General features: G+C 36.5%; 2 protein-coding genes across 6 annotated transcripts in view; both read left to right on the top strand.

Moving 5' to 3' along the window:
* Window positions 1-16,587, top strand: part of LOC129237406 (uncharacterized) — a 105,410-nt gene that overhangs the window by 46,755 nt on the left and 42,068 nt on the right. The window lies entirely within an intron of this gene.
* Window positions 2,698-3,276, top strand: LOC129238112 (protein GVQW3-like). Its single transcript, XM_054873152.1, has one exon. The coding sequence runs from the start codon at window positions 2,698-2,700 to the stop codon at window positions 3,274-3,276; it is 579 nt and encodes a 192-aa protein (XP_054729127.1).

Raw genomic sequence — 16,587 nt, 5'->3', positions numbered from 1 at the left:
ACATAGCAACATTATAGTGCTAATAACCTTGTGCTAAATTCAAGCCACTAGACGCCAGTTATGCATACGTCTGTACATATTTACACACAAAAGCTAAAAAAATATGAATAAAATAAAATAAGCAATTTAAAAATAAAATTATCAGCTTGAAATTACAGCGTTAAGGCATAACAGAGGCGTAGCAGAGGCAATTTGCAATTTGTATATGGTCAATTTGAATTAAATATTATATATTAAATATATTAATAGTAAGGCAGCGCTCATTATAATTTATGCACATATATACTAGGGATGTTAATCCCGAAACTTCGGGACTACGATCTTTTTAAGTCTTGAAAATTTTAAGATTCATTGTCTACAGTAAATATCTACAAATTCACCAATTATGATAACGAAATCCCGAAATATTTAAAATAAAATAAATTGAACATACATATGTATCATTCATACAATTTTAGAAATACGAGCATCTGCACGCTTGAGCCGTCTACGGTTGCCGCGCATTTCTTATCACATTTTATTAATATGCAAAAAATTCAGTGTATTAAAAATAATTAAAAATTTTGTTCACATTTTCGTAGATGGCTGGGTAATAAATCAGAATTAAATAACACTGCTGCCAAATAACGGTCATAGGGTTCCTAAGAAGGGGTGATTTTTCTTGTTGGTTGCGCGATGATAAAGTTGTATATATTTAGTAAAGGGTCTTTCAAAAGTGGCGTCCAGATGTCAGTAGCGAATAATTCCTGGACGATGCCTTTTTTATGTCACCTTTGACATTTGTCAAGTAGGTTAGGTTAGGTTAGCCGGGTTGCTTGTCTAAGACAAGACACTCAGTGGCCCTAAGCCCCATTGTGATACCTGCATTTGATTTACCTCCCCTAGCTAAGTTGCTTAAACTACTCAGATCTTTTTAAGAAGTCAGCTAGTGCCTCTAGAGAGACACTTTGCAAATTTCCCAGGTGTTCAAAGAAATAACCGCCAAGATATTTGGGAGAGTTTCTTTGAAGTGCACAACATCCTCAGAGGAGGTGTTGCACTGACTCCATTTCTACTTCATCTCCACAACTCCTGCAGATGTCTTTGTGAGGTACACCCATTCCTCCGGCTAGGGCGTCAATAGCGTAGTGACTCGTTATAACATCTGTGAGAACGCTGGTAGTTGAACTGTGTAATTCAAGCACACATTTTTTTTTTTAAGATTCAGTTTTGGCCAGAGCTCTTTGAAGACCCTGCAGTTAGTAGTCAGGGACCACCACTTCTTGGCTTCCGCGATTAAGCTCAAGTTAATTGCAGTATACAATTCGTTTAGAGGAATGCTCTTGTGCTCTACCACTCGCTGAAGGTCAAGCTCAGATCCTTTCCTTGCACACTCATCCGCTCTTTCATTTCCCTCCACTCCAGAGTGGCCGAGAACCCAATAAAGTGTGGTGTTGTGTTGTTGAATAAACGAGAGCGGCCACCTGCATTCTTTAACTCATCTGGAATTGATGCGCGTTGAGGCCAGTATTTTGATCGCTGCTTGATTATCAACAAAAGTGGTAAAGCTCCCTTGAGTCTTATCATTTTTGCTGTTTTGTCTACAGCGTAGATCTCAGCTTGGAAGATGCTACACTAGTCAGGTTGTCAAGTAGACAGATGTATCATTTTACATAATAGAACAACGCGCTAAAATTATGAAACTAATTATAAAAATGGCCGATCTTTAAGCACAACTTATCGCAAAAATTGCTGATTTTTTTGGTGGAAATAATCGACCGAATGAGACGTGGAAAAATTTCAAAAACATTTCTAAGATGATCACATGTTGAGTTATATGCCTGCAGAATCCTTAATGATGGCTCCAAAACTTGCTCTGTGGGGTAAACAAGTCGGAAGTCAAAGAGTAAAAGTTACCTTATTCGTGTATGGGTATAACTCAATGTTTTAAGTGAAGTGTTTTTATTGTCATATCTACATTGTTAAGAATAGGTAGAGAGACAAAAGTAGACGTGTCTACGGCTATATATTGTAAAGGTATATTTCATAGACTAGTTGTGTAGGCCGCCGTCGCCGAATGGGTTGGTGCGTGAGTACCATTCGGATGGCAAACCTCCGAGTGTATTCCTGCCATGAAAAAGCTCCTCATAAAAAATATCTGCCGTTCGGAGTCGGCTTGAAACTGTAGGTCCCTCCATTTGTGGAACAACATCCCGACGCACACCACAAATAGGAGGAGGAGCTCAGCCAACTACCCAAAAAGGGTGCACGCGCCAATTAAAAAAAAAGTTGTATAGTAACACCTCTTTCTTACACACACACCTCGTACACACTAAATTTACATTAACAAAGATGAATATAAATAAAAATTAGCTCGGCCTTTCTCTTTCCACCTATGTGAACAATACGAGGTCTGTTACAAAAGTATACGACTTTGTTTTTTATTTCTAACACCTGACAAATTTGATTTACGCGCGCTTGCATGAGCAGGCTTGTAACGTTCCTGAACATGTGTGAATTTTTTCCCGCCTGTCGCTAGCGTCAGTGCCGTCAAGCAGTGTGAACGTAACATGGTATTTAGTGCTCTCGGCGGTTTTTGAATACAAGCAAAATAACGGAACGATTGGAGCAGCGTTACCTCATCAAATTTTGCCAGAAACTGGGCGATGCCATGTGGAAACCATTCGAAAGATTCGGACGACTTTCGGTGACGATACTATGGGCATCACACAGATTAAGGAGTGGTTGAATCAGTTTAAAAACGGTCGCACATCGACGGAGAGCGAGCCACGCTCTGGTCGGCCATCAACATGCCGAAATGAGCATGTCATTGCCATAGTGAACGCTGTGGTGATGCGGGATCATCGTGTGACTATCCGAGAAATTGCAGAAGAGGTAGATATCAGCACTTTTTCGACTCACTCCATTGTGACCGAATATTTGGCCATGAAGACAGTGGCGGCTAAATTTGTGTCGAAGCTGCTGACGGCGGAGCAAAAGGAACTTCGTGTTGAAGTCTCACAGGGCATGATGGACTCCATAAACAGTGATCCTGACTTCATGAACACCATTATCACTGGTGATGAGTCCTGGGTGTACGGGTACGATCCGGAAACCAAAATGCAGTCGTCGCAGTGGAAGCATTCCACTTCACCAAGACGTATTCAAAAACCGGCCAGAGCACTAAATACCATGTTACGTTCACACTGCTTGACGGCAACTGACGCTAGCGACAGGCGGGAAAAAATTCACACATGTGCAGGAAGGTTACAGGTCTGCTTATGCAAGCGCGCGTAGTTCAAATTTGTCAAGTGTTAGAAATAGAAAAAAAAATTCGGTTAATATACTTTTCTAACAGACCTCGTTGTTAAATTCTTCAAATAGTGCAACCTTTAACTGTTAGCAATTTTTGTTGTTTTTATTTTATTTTTACTAGCATAGCTTTAGTATTTGTGAATGTTTTTATTTAAATAATATGGCGTGGTTAATATAATTAAAGGCCGCAAATGTACTTTCGAATCCGAAGCATGGGTCTAAACTAATAATGGGTCTAAACTAATAAAAAGAAAACAAAACAATAATTCACTTAGTTAACTGAATAAGGTGTTCTAGTCAGTTTGAATACACAAAAAAATCAAAAATAATAAATGAAGTAAAACAAACACGTAAAGCATATAAATGAACACTGGGTTAACCCTTTCGTGTTTAGTCTTGCCTATTGCATATATTTTTTCAATTTGCTTTTTTCACAATTCAGGAGGCGAGCGCTGGTTTGGGAATAGTCAACGCCATGCCTTTATATTTGAATACAATTTAATACACAGAGAGCGTGACTACTCCCTAATATCTGAAATATTGAAGCTGTACAAAATTGACTTTCAAACCAATTGGTTATTATTATATATACTAGTTTGGGGAAAAATAAATCGATTATTTTCTCGGTAGATGGCTGTGGTGATCGATATCTCGTAAAGTATCGGTCAAACAATTTTGAGTTTATGCTCGTTGACAAGGTGACATTTCACACTAAAAAAATTCTCCTACTGTTGTTTGTTTGTTCCATTTAGTTGTGAGTTACAAGGTGTGAACCGTTGAAGTGAACAAAGAAAAAATTCGGTACCTTTTACAGTTTAAAGGCGAAAATTGTGAATGGTGTTTATGCTGCCAATACTGTAACATTTAATTATGCGCAATTTTGGTTTCGTCGACTCCGTTCAGTCACTTTGATATTAAAGATGAACCTAGCACAGGCAGGCGCGTCGTAGAAAGTGTCGATAAAATCACAGAAATAATCCCAGGAGCTAAAGATTGACCATAAACCATTTGCGCAAAATAAAAAATAAAAATAATGGATTTATTTCTGATATTTTTTTTTGTGTTCCGCAACCACGTTCAGCTGTTTTTATTCATTTTATAGCTGGTTTTGCTTGCAATTTGTTTTCTTTTAGCAACTTTGTAGAACAAATCTTATGAACGGCTTTTCGTGATACCTGCCTTGGCAAATTTTAATGAACAGTTTAAACTTTTGTCACCAATATCCTTCAGAGATTAAAAGTATATTCATTCAAGGCAATTGTAACGAGTTGTGCTTAGAGCAGAGCATTGGCAATCAGAAGTTCTAACGTACCTCTTTCTTCGTCGCATAAGTTACACGCATCGCTCAGAACTAATCCTACTTTGGCGTCATGATGTGGGGTGAGACAGCGTCCAGGCTTCCAATCCAGTGCTGTTCTTGTTATGTCATCGTGGGGCTTTCTCAACATGTGACCGATCCATTTCCACTTACGGCGTTGAATTTCTATGTGGACTGGTGTTTGCTTGGTCACGATCCAGAGATCAGCGTTACTAATAACCTGGGGCCAATATATGCGCATAATCTTGCGTAGGCAATGATTAAGAAAGGCTTGCAGCGGCTGTAGTACACATGCCGATATGTTCCAAGTTTCACACCCACACAACACTATGGATTTCACGTTGGTATTGAAAATCTTGAGTTTGGTATGCCTGGAGATGTAAGACACTCCCCACACCTTATCCAGCATGCCGAATGCAGCGCATCCCTTGGATATACGGTTACGTATGTCACCTGCTGACCCGCCGGTTTGGGAGATAATGCTCCCCAGGTAGCAGAATTCATCTACATCTTCCAGAGGTGTGCCGGTAATCTGAAGAGCTTGCGATTCACTGGTGTTGGTGCGCATAACTTTAGTCTTCGCGATATTGATTTTTAGTCCAGTTTGTGCTGCGGCCTCGCTCACCGCATGAAGTTTTGCTGATATGTGCGAATATTTATGCGACAGCAGACATATGTCGTCAGCATAGTCTAAACCCTCCAAGTGGCCACACATACCCCAGGATATGCCTCTGTTAGTCGCACAGGCTTGTCGCATTACTAATTCCAGAACTAAATTGAAAAGCAGCGGAGGTAGTGCGCAACCCTGCCTCACACCGGTTTGCACCTCGACCCCGTTACTTAACACGTTTTCGTGTTTGACGCGATAGCTTCGTGCTTAAGAGTATCGAAAGCTTTCTCGAAGACAATGAAGCATAAATCAAGAGGCGTCCGCCACTCTAGTGACTGCTCCGCGATTACTCGCAAGGTGTTAACATGGTCAACGCACGCGCAATGTGGGCGAAAGCCGGCTTGCTCCTTGCGTAATCCCTGCCACTTGTGCCCTGGTACCCAGTAAATTGTGACTGTTTAACCCGGTTTGGATCTATAGTGTTGAACGCATTCCAAGCTAGTCATTATAGCCATTGCGATTGCTTTGACTATCGATGAATTGTGCGAGTGCGAGTGTCGAGGGGAGTAAATTCCAACGCTAATCTAGCTGCTTTGGTTACAGCATAAATCTCAGCCTGAACGCATAGAGCTTCCACATTTAAAATTCTAGTTTCCCTTATAGTTAGATCTTCACTTAGAACTACAAAATAATGCGGACATGAAAGTGTTAAGTGAGTTTAAATATACAACTAGTTTTAGTCAACCTGTCAACTTTTGGAGAACCAAAAACAAAAAAAAATTGTGCATGTCCAAGTGCGGACAACCAAACGAAGTTTTTGAACTTGACCTTCGTGAGGTACTTCCCATTACCTCGTTTCTTTATACTTGGTTTCATATACTTGTATCTTTTACTTGTATTGTTATGCAATTTAACTGCACTTAAGTGGCATATGTTGAAATAAATTATGCAGTAATTGTTCTAAATTATATTGTTGGTTGGTTAAGAGGTTCCGGTGGTCTAGAGCTCGAAAATCTAGGGTATTGTCAGGAACTTTTTTTTACAATAAAAAGAAAATGAAAAACGATATTTACATTTTTTAGGCTTTTTATTTAACTTCTTTTAAATACAAAAGTTAAAAAACATTTTTTTTATTTTCATAATTTTAAAAATGGCGCTGAAGTTGAACCTCCCGAAAAATTGGACCTGGACGGTGTTGTCCATTTTGTCTGTTCTATTTATCTGAAACACAAAAACCAAAAAAATTATTAATCAGTATGACTCAAGGCAAATTGCTCTATCTAAGCTGAAGGCATAGATGGTCTAATGCCATACACCGACGGTCTATTGATATTGTTCATTGGCAACGATCTATTGATCATAACAGAGCTCATGAAAGTATCGTCTAAAATAGAAATGATGGAAAAGCTTTACCCCTTGTCAAGCTATGGCAAACCTTCGAATTTACTTATAAATCGAAGTCCTAAACAGAAAAACATATGGAAAATTGTATATCATTTAAAAAAATAACAGTTATATAGGCCATTCAATAGACATAATATGGCGCAAGTTTGAAGCCGCTACCATTCACGGCTTAAAAGTTATGAAATTTTTCACAGAGAGCCTTACGTATTTTCTGCTTAGAATGCATTCACCTAATTTCTGTGCGACTTTCAGTGCCAGTCACTGTATATGAATGTAAGTAAAGTTATGAGTAAATTTAACTATTTGCGAATTCAACTCGACTTATGAGTAGGTATTACGTATTCAACTTGACTTAGAAGCAAGTCGAGCGTGTTGGGGCGTTATAAAAACACAAATAGACTTTTTCCTTATACTCGTAAACATTAGTAAAAAGTCGTCAGAACGCTCTAGACCTGATAATTGCCAGTGTGTAAAGGTTTGTGTGGCGGAAATGTAAACAAACTTACATATATGTAAAACTGATTATAATATTGTATATAGTTATAGATATATAAGCGTACGCTTAGTCAGCTCAGTAGCTCTTTTAGAATGAGTCATTAGATACTCGTAATGACGACTTACTATTATTGAGACAATGGAATATACCTCACGAGTATATAAGTATTGTACGCGTACAGCCGCACAAATTTTAAGTCGAATATCTTTTCTTCTCAAGGGTGAAATGAAATTACATAAGCACTACAACTTTACAGCTTCGTGTCGGCTTGATTGCTTTTAAGAAATGCTTAATTTAGATGGTATATCAATGCCTCCTCAGGGATTTATCCCTTCATTTTCATGCTTAAACTATATAAATCCGAACCACTTTTGTTGAAACAGGAGCCAAATAAAAGCCTTCATCAGCCTAGTGGCAGTGGTGGGCTACTAAAATCCGATCCTTCAGAAATTTATTTATGGTCGTGGAGTTGCTTTACTAAAATACGCTTGGTCAAAGCGGATTAATCGCAATTCCACTTCTTCATGCATATCGCTATTTAATAGTCGCTATGGAGACAAGTTATGGTGACTCTTTTTTGGATCGATGCGAGATTTACGACGTCTAAAGTCACACTCATTGGTCTTTATCGGTTTTCTAAGGCTTAGTTTCTCACAATACTCTCAAATATTTAATATTATCATCTCCGTCTCATGCGCAAACTGTTTCCTTTTTACCTGTAGATCCTCACAAGGCGAAAGCTTGAAACGATTATCTATGATGTTCAACCAGTGTCTTGAACTTTTAGTACTTGCTTTAGTCATGGGAAAGTACTTTCAAAGCTGCTTTTCGGCTATTAATAATCGCAGACGATATACAGAGTATGAAGTCAAGTAAAGGAACTGCAATGCCGGAAACAGAGCAATACTCCGAGGAATTTTGCGTCTCTCTATCGTTTTCATCATTACAACGTCTTTGGGTGTTTGGTCGAGTTTCTCTCAAATTTGTGGTGTGCGTCTCTGTGTTTTTCAACAAATGCAGGTACCTACAGTTTTATGCCGTCTCTGAACAACATTGTGGTGCTCTTTACCCATAGCGAGTTTCGTGTCCGGGCATCCCGGTATGACGCATACATCCATTTCGGCTATGGCGGCCGCGATACTTCTTAAAAACCTCCACATTAATTAAGTCAAACTCATTCTTTCTAGACCTTTACACGAAATATTAGGATTGTTCATTCTACGCTCTTTGGCCAAAGCTCCTAGATCTCTTCTTGTGAATTGGCAGAGTGCAATTATATGCTAGTTTTCGGATGTACCTTCCATATACCATATTTTCACAGACGATTGTTATTTTACTTTATTAAGATTGTTATTTTACTTAATAGGAAATCGATTTTAGTGATGCTGTTTGGGCTGGGCTTGGCGTTGGTTTCTGAGGTGATCTACGTAGTGGGCTTTTTCCAATGTCCTAGCGGGGCTTACGAATTATATCAATTCGCTTAAAATCATTTAGATTTCAGTTTGTATTTCGTCATTGCCCTAACTCTTTGTACCGGAGATCTTGCAGCTTCTAAATGAATTACATGGCCCTCTAGACCGCTGATTACCTTGTACCAGAGGTGCTGTATGGTTTCTTCTTCTCTCCTCCCTCCTTTCGACAGAAAACATTCCAAGAACCCAACCCATTCAAATTCGACCAAGCAACTTCCAGTAAGGAACGCGGCTGTTAAGGAATTGTGCCATCTGTTGAGGTTCAGAAGAGGTTTTGTGAGGTTTTTGATTTCACCTGTAATCTTTGTTCCGCTTTCCTGTTGGTTAGTGAAAGTACCAAGTAATGTATCACTGATTTCTTTATCAGCAGGAGTAGGGCCATAAAGTCAACTCGTGGACCGTGACATTTCACGGCTACAAGTACATACTTTAGTTACAAACAAATGGAAGCTTCATCTGTGACACCCTTACTCTTAGCGCATTAAAGTAGGCACTTGAGACTTTAGGGGGAAAGCGAGCGCAGAGGTAAAGCCCATCAACTCACTTCATTACACTTCAACTCCCGGACTCCACTTTTACTTAAACATAAACAAGTATTCGCTAGTAAAGCAACAATCAACTGGGCTAGAAAGTTATTTTGTCATCTACAATTATTGATGCATAAGCATTTAGCTGCGACTTAATTTCAACTTAATTATCGATTTCCTTTACGGTCGAGTAGTCAATAAAACAAACAGATGCCAAGCACAGAAAAACTCGGAAAATGGCAATTCTATTCAAATAAAGTTCAAAGAAGTGTTTTGGAGGTGTACAGGGGGAGCCAAATGCAAGTTTATTTTATGACCGTAGGTTCTTTTGACACTGAAAGCTACTCGCCTGCTAGAAATTATGACTACCTGTCACTATAGGGCGACTCTATGTCAAGTGATCTAGGCATTTTGGACATGGTCGTCAATGCTTCTTAGAATTGGATTATTTGTAGGCTGCGGTCAAGGCGAATCTATTAAAGGTGGTATCGGTGAATCAGCTGATTTCTTTTGTTTTACTTTCGCCGTGTCCATGTGGCTGTCAGAACCGAATGAAACAAGGCGAATTCATTCTTGTCATACTTTGACAATATTTTGCGGTGACAATCAAACAAACAAAATATTGTGGTTGATCTAGTGCCACCATAATAAGCAGTAAACTGTCAAATTTTGAAAAAAATTAATAATTTTGAGATCTATTCAATGTTGAAAATTTTGGTGTAGAATTTTTTGAAGTGAAATATTTTTAATTTTTTTTCCTTTTATATATATATTTTTGCTTTATTTTATTATGTTATACCATACATAAAATAAAATTATAGGAGAAAAAATTACATAGTTTTGCTAAAAATTAAAAAAAAAAATCTTTATAATTTTCATAAATATCCTCTCTCGGACATTCTTTTTTTAAATTATTAGCTTATGCTCAGTGTTACCACACAGTTTTGTAATGCGGTTCCCATAACTTTTCGCGATATATTCAAAGACGTTAAAAGAGGAAAATTATGGAAAAAATGCATTCGTAGAGAGTGATGGCTTGGAGCGGTTTTGAAAGTGCAGAAATCAAGGGCCGATTTGTTTTTTTTTTTTTTTTTTTGTTTTTTTTTTTTTTTTTTTTTTTTTTGTTTTTGAAATGTTGCTGCGAAGGCTATGTTAATCAACTGTTAGTGTCATAAAGCCATCATTGCCACTTTTTGTAGATCGAATTTGGAGTCATGAACTTGTATTCATTGGTTTCAGCAGCCTGCGAGAATCTGTCATCCGGGGTTATGTCTTGTGTATTTGTCAGGGTTAGTCATTTTGCACTACCACTACCATTAATTTTTTAGTTGTAGTTAAAGTAAGGGTTTCATTACCACTAAATCTTCAGGCCTTCAGTGTTTTAGCTATCCGCTTATTGCATCAGTTATTTACCCTGGTATTGTTCACACTGAATATGAGCTTTTAAAAATATCTATCACGTCAGAATTTTGAGTATTTCTAGATAAAATGTATAAAAAATGGCTATTTTTGGCTCTTTAGTAATTTTTTTTTGAGTACCGAAAATTAAAAAAAAAGTACTTGTTTTCGTTATGGTAATATATAGTTTTGGCTATTTTTGAAATTTTTACGAGTTGTTTTCATATATGTATAAACAATATCATATCCATTGTTCTTAGTTTTGAAACCTGATTATGAAAATTTATTAACGATGTGATGAATATTTGAATTTATTGTGTCATCTCTTGTATGACAGCGAACCTCAAAGGGTTGATGTGCTTCATAAATACTAAAATGTCATAAATTGAAATGTTCGTATTTGATTTTGGAGCTAAGAATGCGTACTAAATATGTGTTAGTACGAAAATAATAATAAAATAATAAAAAACAGTTGGTCGAAAAATATTGATTGTTGTTCTTCATAATTTATTTATTTATTTTAAAAAGTAATTTTATATTTGGATCACCCTTTATCAACCAGATGCACAGCAGTGAAAATGAACTCAGTAAGCAATTACGTGTAAGTTGCAATATAGCAACAAAAAGGAGGAGTTTTCTTTGACAAAACAAAAACAAACGAAAAAACGCACCTGGGATGGTTCCATAAAGAAAGTTATAGTTGACTCTTCCTCTTCAAATGAAGCAATCAGCTGAGAAAATTTGATTACGGAAACGAATTAAGTGTTAAGCTTTAAAATACATTTGCTAGCTTAATGAAAACGCAATATCGACAATTTCAGAAGCCATTCATCCGAAACTGGGTCATTTCAGACGTAAAAGAAAGAAAAAGAATCAACTTTCATACCTCATTAGGTCCTCTTTAATCGCAAATGAGGTTATTGCCGAATGAAATGGGGCTTTTAATAAGATTTATTATTGTACAGTGGAAATCCACCTACAATGGGCTCAACGTGTACAAATTTTTAAACTTTTATAAATCGCTCTTTTAATGAAACACGTTATTTTCAGTTTTTGTTCAAATTAGGCCGTAAAAGTTCAAAATTTAGGCAAAGGTTTTCCCGATTAATCGTACTTAACGGGTGCCTTACACACTCAATGGCATACTTCATTGTGCCAGATGGCTCCAGTTTTCGAGTTAACGGTATTATAAAGTTTCCCTTGGAGCTAGAAGCTGAAAGCTCATTTAGAATCAACTATACACCGAAAATTTTTTAATGGATTTTTTGATGGATTTCTTCATCCTTATAACATACGATGAAAATAATAATTTGCAATACATTTTAATGAATTTTGTTTATTGTTTTTTTTTTTTTAGAAAATTTCCTTAAAGTGTTCTTTTTTATAATTAGTGGAGATGTATGTCATCTGTATATGTGGAGAGATAAAATTGGACAGAAATTTGCAGAATGAGCGAATTGCCATTCTGTGTGACAGTCTGGCGACACTCAAGGCTCTGTCATCCTGTTAGATTAAGTCCTCACGGGTTCTTAGGTGCATCGAGAAACTGAATTTACTAGGAACGCAAAATAGTGGACGCGCTGGCGAGAGAGGTTGCAACCTCGTTATCAATAGGAGCCGAGACCTTCCTTGCTACATTAAAGCACATTATCAAGAAAAAGCTTAGGAGTGAAGAGCTAAGACTAAAGGAAGTTAGCTGGCAGCAAACTATTGGGCTACACCAGACGGAACCTTACTGTGAGGGTACAATCAAAAGAGATTTAAAAACTCATAACCCTCCCTAAGGGTTTGGCGTTGCTGCAACCAATCCCAGGAGTCTCCAATGCACCTTCTCCTTGAATGTGACGCTATAATGCGGAAAAGGTTGAAAGATTTTGGTCAACTGCAGTCGAAGGAAAGGCAATTACACTCAATCCAAACCAGCTCTATCTTGAGTTTAATAAGAGAACTGGTTCTGCATGAGCTACTGTCATAAGTAGACGGTACAAAAGACCATGATGTCGAAAGTCAAACCTCATCAGATTAGCTCCCTAAGGTGGTGTCGACTGCCGCGAATCGTATTTATCGAGCTAAGCCTATTTTTTTCTTGTTTGCCATTTGTTATATCATAGCCAGAAATACTCCCACGTATGTCGAAATCTTATACAGGGTTCGACTCTCGAAGTGTAACCAATTAAAAAGGCCATATATTTAGTTTAGAAAATTACTTTTATTCAGTTCAAATTAAAAAATGTGTGAATGTATTGTAATAAAAAATTAAGAATCAGTTTACTTTTGCACGATATGACCACTTTTTGCCTGGATCATGGCCTTGAGACGGTCCAGCAACGAATCGGTGCCCGAATGTGACATCCAGGTATTTTGGCCCAATCGCGGACAATAGTTTTTTTCAGTGCCTCGAGACTTATGAATGGCCCAAAGAGAATAATCAATCGGATTTACCTCGGAACGTTGTTTTTTACCCATTCTTGGTTCACTCGAGCTTTGTGAGACGGTGCCGAGTCCTGTTGAAATGTCCATGGTCTGCCACCGAAATGTTTGTCTGCCCACGACTTCAAAGCAACCTCCAGAATACTTTGCCGATAATATTTCGAATTTACCTTGACACCAGGATCGATAAAAACGAGTGGGGAGCGCCCATATGCGGTTACAGCGGCCCAAACCATAACCTGGGGCGGGTGCTGCCTCCTGGTGGCCAATCAATGACTCAAATTCTCGTATGAACGGCCGTTCAAATAAACCTTATCGTTTTGGGAGTTTACGTATTGTTCAATTTGAAAAAATTTCTCGTCAGAAAACACAATGTTCGGAAATTGACTGATTTCGGCCAAGCGAAGCAACTCCTTCGCTTTCTTAAGTCTCACTTGTTGTTGCTTTGGTGTGAGATCATGCGCCTTTTGGATCTTGCAAGACTTGACTTTGAGATTATTTTTCAGTATACGACGGATGCTATGGTCAGATATTTTCTTTAGTTTAGTTCTTTCGCCATTTGATTGAAACTTCGTGGGGGATTTCGCTCAAGTCGCTTCTTCACAATTTGAACCATTTCACGTGACGTTGCACGTGATGACCTCCTCCATGATGTTTCGCGATGCTATCAGTATAATTTTAAGGAGTTATGGTGCGATAAACAAAAGCTTAATTTTCTTTAAGGTGCTCGAGGTCACGAACAATCGCTGGTTGCGATTTTCCAGCCAAATACAATATAATGCAATCATACTTTTACATTTGAAATCCATTACTGAGTTTCTTATTTCGCGTTTACTCTCGGCAAAATGCTTCCGCGCGCTTGTAAATAATACTTTGGACCGTCATTTAGGCAACTAACAGACAGCTGATGCCCGTGCTGGTCTGAAGTTGGTTACACTTCGAGTGCCGGACCCTATAATCTGTAACTCTTGAAACTTTGTTCTAGACGGTTTTTTAATATTGCCTCAGTTAATTCTGAAAATCATCAAATTTATTTTCAAATGCAGGGTTACCAAGTGATCATATTTTTAATATTTTTTGTAATTTTTATAATTATAATTTATAATTTTAATAGTAGAGCGCGTAAATGTCAAAATAAATTTTTCCATCACTTAAATCATTTTTTTCTATTACAATTAATGAAAGAGTTATTCAAAAACGCAATTGGATTATTATTGTAATTTTGCGCCACAGTGTATAACTAAATCTGTAAATCCTGCTTTTTCTTGATTTCTGCTCCATAACTACAAATATCATATTATACAATATTCACATACACATCCATATATGTATGTGTGCATGCATTCATACTATCCAATAAGCAATTCGCAATCTTCGTTATCTGTGAAAGTAAATGACAAATTCGTACATATTAAATTTAAATTAAAACTGCAGACAAAAATCAACAACTTTATCATACTACCATTTGCTCATCATACAAGTACAAATGTAAATATTTTTGTAGCTTTATATGTATCACAAGTAACAACATTCCCATTCCAAATACTTTCCCAACATTGAATAGCAAGTTCCTTCATATGTTTGTATGTATGTATGTGTGCACATGTATCATAATTTCCGTTCGTGCATCTTTTCAACCCATTTTCAATTTAAATTATGGAATTCGAGTGCTACTATACAGTTGTGCATCCAATGCCCCACCACACCACCACTTTGCTTAACCCCATTCAGCAGTGAACCGTTATATGCATAGCTGCACCTTTGTTTTTCGCTCGAGCTCATCAAATGCCAAGGGGAATAATACTCATGCAAATATAAATAAAAATAAAATTCATATACAAATATGTGAGTGTGTGGATGTGAGGATTGTGTGACAACCACCCTTTCCTTTTCTCAGCCATACTTGTGTGCCATGCATGCACTCCGTACCGTGAGTCGTAAAGTCATAAAGTCAGTGAATTGGTTTCATGCCTAGCAGACTAATCCAATTACTGCGCTGATGAATAACTTTTCGCCAGTTGCATTTGATTTTATGTGTGCCCGTATGTAAGATGCAAGTTGACATAGAAATTGTGTAATTTTTCTCTTAAATTACAGCAAAAACAATATAATTTTTTTTCTCTAGCGAACCAATTACCGTTAGTCATCTCAGATTGGAGCGCAAGTTTCAACTTTTGTGAAATGACTAGAAAATTTTCCAGCTGATTTGTTTTCGTAATGCATTGCTTAGAAATTTATTAAAATTTTTGCATGCTTTTTTTTAATTATTTCATGCTAGGAAAATATTAAATTAATGAATATTTTTTAATGAAATTATTAGGGAATTTCTATTTGCTAGCTAAGCGAACAGCAAATTAGCACTATTTACTTAAATTACTAGGGCATTTATGGTTTTGTTTTAAGGGGACAGATACCTGTAAACGGCCATATTTTCCCTGATTTGCATTAAAATTATTTAAAATGAAGAAGTCAATATATTTTTTTCAATATTGGCATAGAGTTTATTTATACATTAAAATAATATAATTTTTTTTTATTTTAATCATTTAAAATAGCGCATGTACACTCAATTCTTCCAGGAGACTCTTCTTCATCGGAGGATTCTCAAACGGCGGGCACTGTAGCATTGGCGTCAGTGACCTGAATAAAAAAAACCAAAATTTTTTTGTTTATTAATGTCATAATTTCTATATGAATTAAACAAAAATGGAAAAAAAAAATTTGCTGAATAAAATGCTTCAAAAAAAAAAATGAATTTTGGGGCGAATTCTCCTACTATTTTTGCTTCGAAAAAATTATTTTTTGGAAAAATTTTCTAAAACTTGTAAATTCACAAAAAAAGTAATATCATAAAAAAGATGTGTGGAAAATTTCAGGTAGATCGGTCAATAGATTTTCGAGTTATCGTGTACGCCAATTCGAAAAATATAGTTTTGAGAAAAAGGCGTCTAAAGTTTAAATACAACGTAACTATACCTCTCCCAGCGCTTGAATGCAAAGAATAGAGTCGTCACGGTTGACGATCTATAATATAAGAAATACCTAAATTTACGTTCTAAAAATGCTTTGACATATTCTTAAAGGATTATATTAATATTTTATGAAAAAATTTGAATTTTTACAGGTATCTGTCCGCTTAAAAATATGTGGCAACCCCGTTGCAAATTTGAACTAAATTAATGAACACTTTCATTTAAATTTTTGGAGAATTTTTATTATAATATAAAAAGCGAATGTGTGTCAACCCTGTTCAAAATTTTAAGTAAGCTAAGTGAACACTAAATCAATGAACACTTTTTTTTTTTAATTTTTAGAGAGTTTCTATTTTTATATAAAAAACAAATGTGTAGCAACCCTGTTCCAATATTCAAAATTAGAGAACTTTTATTTTTATATGAAAAGAAAATGTGTGATAACCCCGTTCCAAATATAAAGCAACAAAACACTAAATTAATTGCTATTTTTTTTTTTTACTTTTTAAGAGAATTTCAATTTTTAAATACCAAAAAATGTGTGGCAACCCTGTTCAACATTTGAAGTAAAACAAACACTAAATTAATAAGCCCTGTTTGTTTTTTAATTTTTATTTTATTTTTTTATATTAAAAATGTGTGGTAACCCTGTTCAAATTTTTAAGC

The sequence above is a fragment of the Anastrepha obliqua genome, chromosome 2 (assembly GCF_027943255.1).
Source record: "Anastrepha obliqua isolate idAnaObli1 chromosome 2, idAnaObli1_1.0, whole genome shotgun sequence".
Taxonomy (NCBI): domain Eukaryota; kingdom Metazoa; phylum Arthropoda; class Insecta; order Diptera; family Tephritidae; genus Anastrepha; species Anastrepha obliqua.
This window is presented reverse-complemented; position numbering and strand designations above follow the sequence as displayed.

Coding starts and splice junctions, on each gene's coding strand:
- LOC129238112 (XM_054873152.1), top strand. CDS start 2,698: ATGGGCATCACACAGATTAAGGAGTGGTTGAATCAGTTTAAAAACGGT.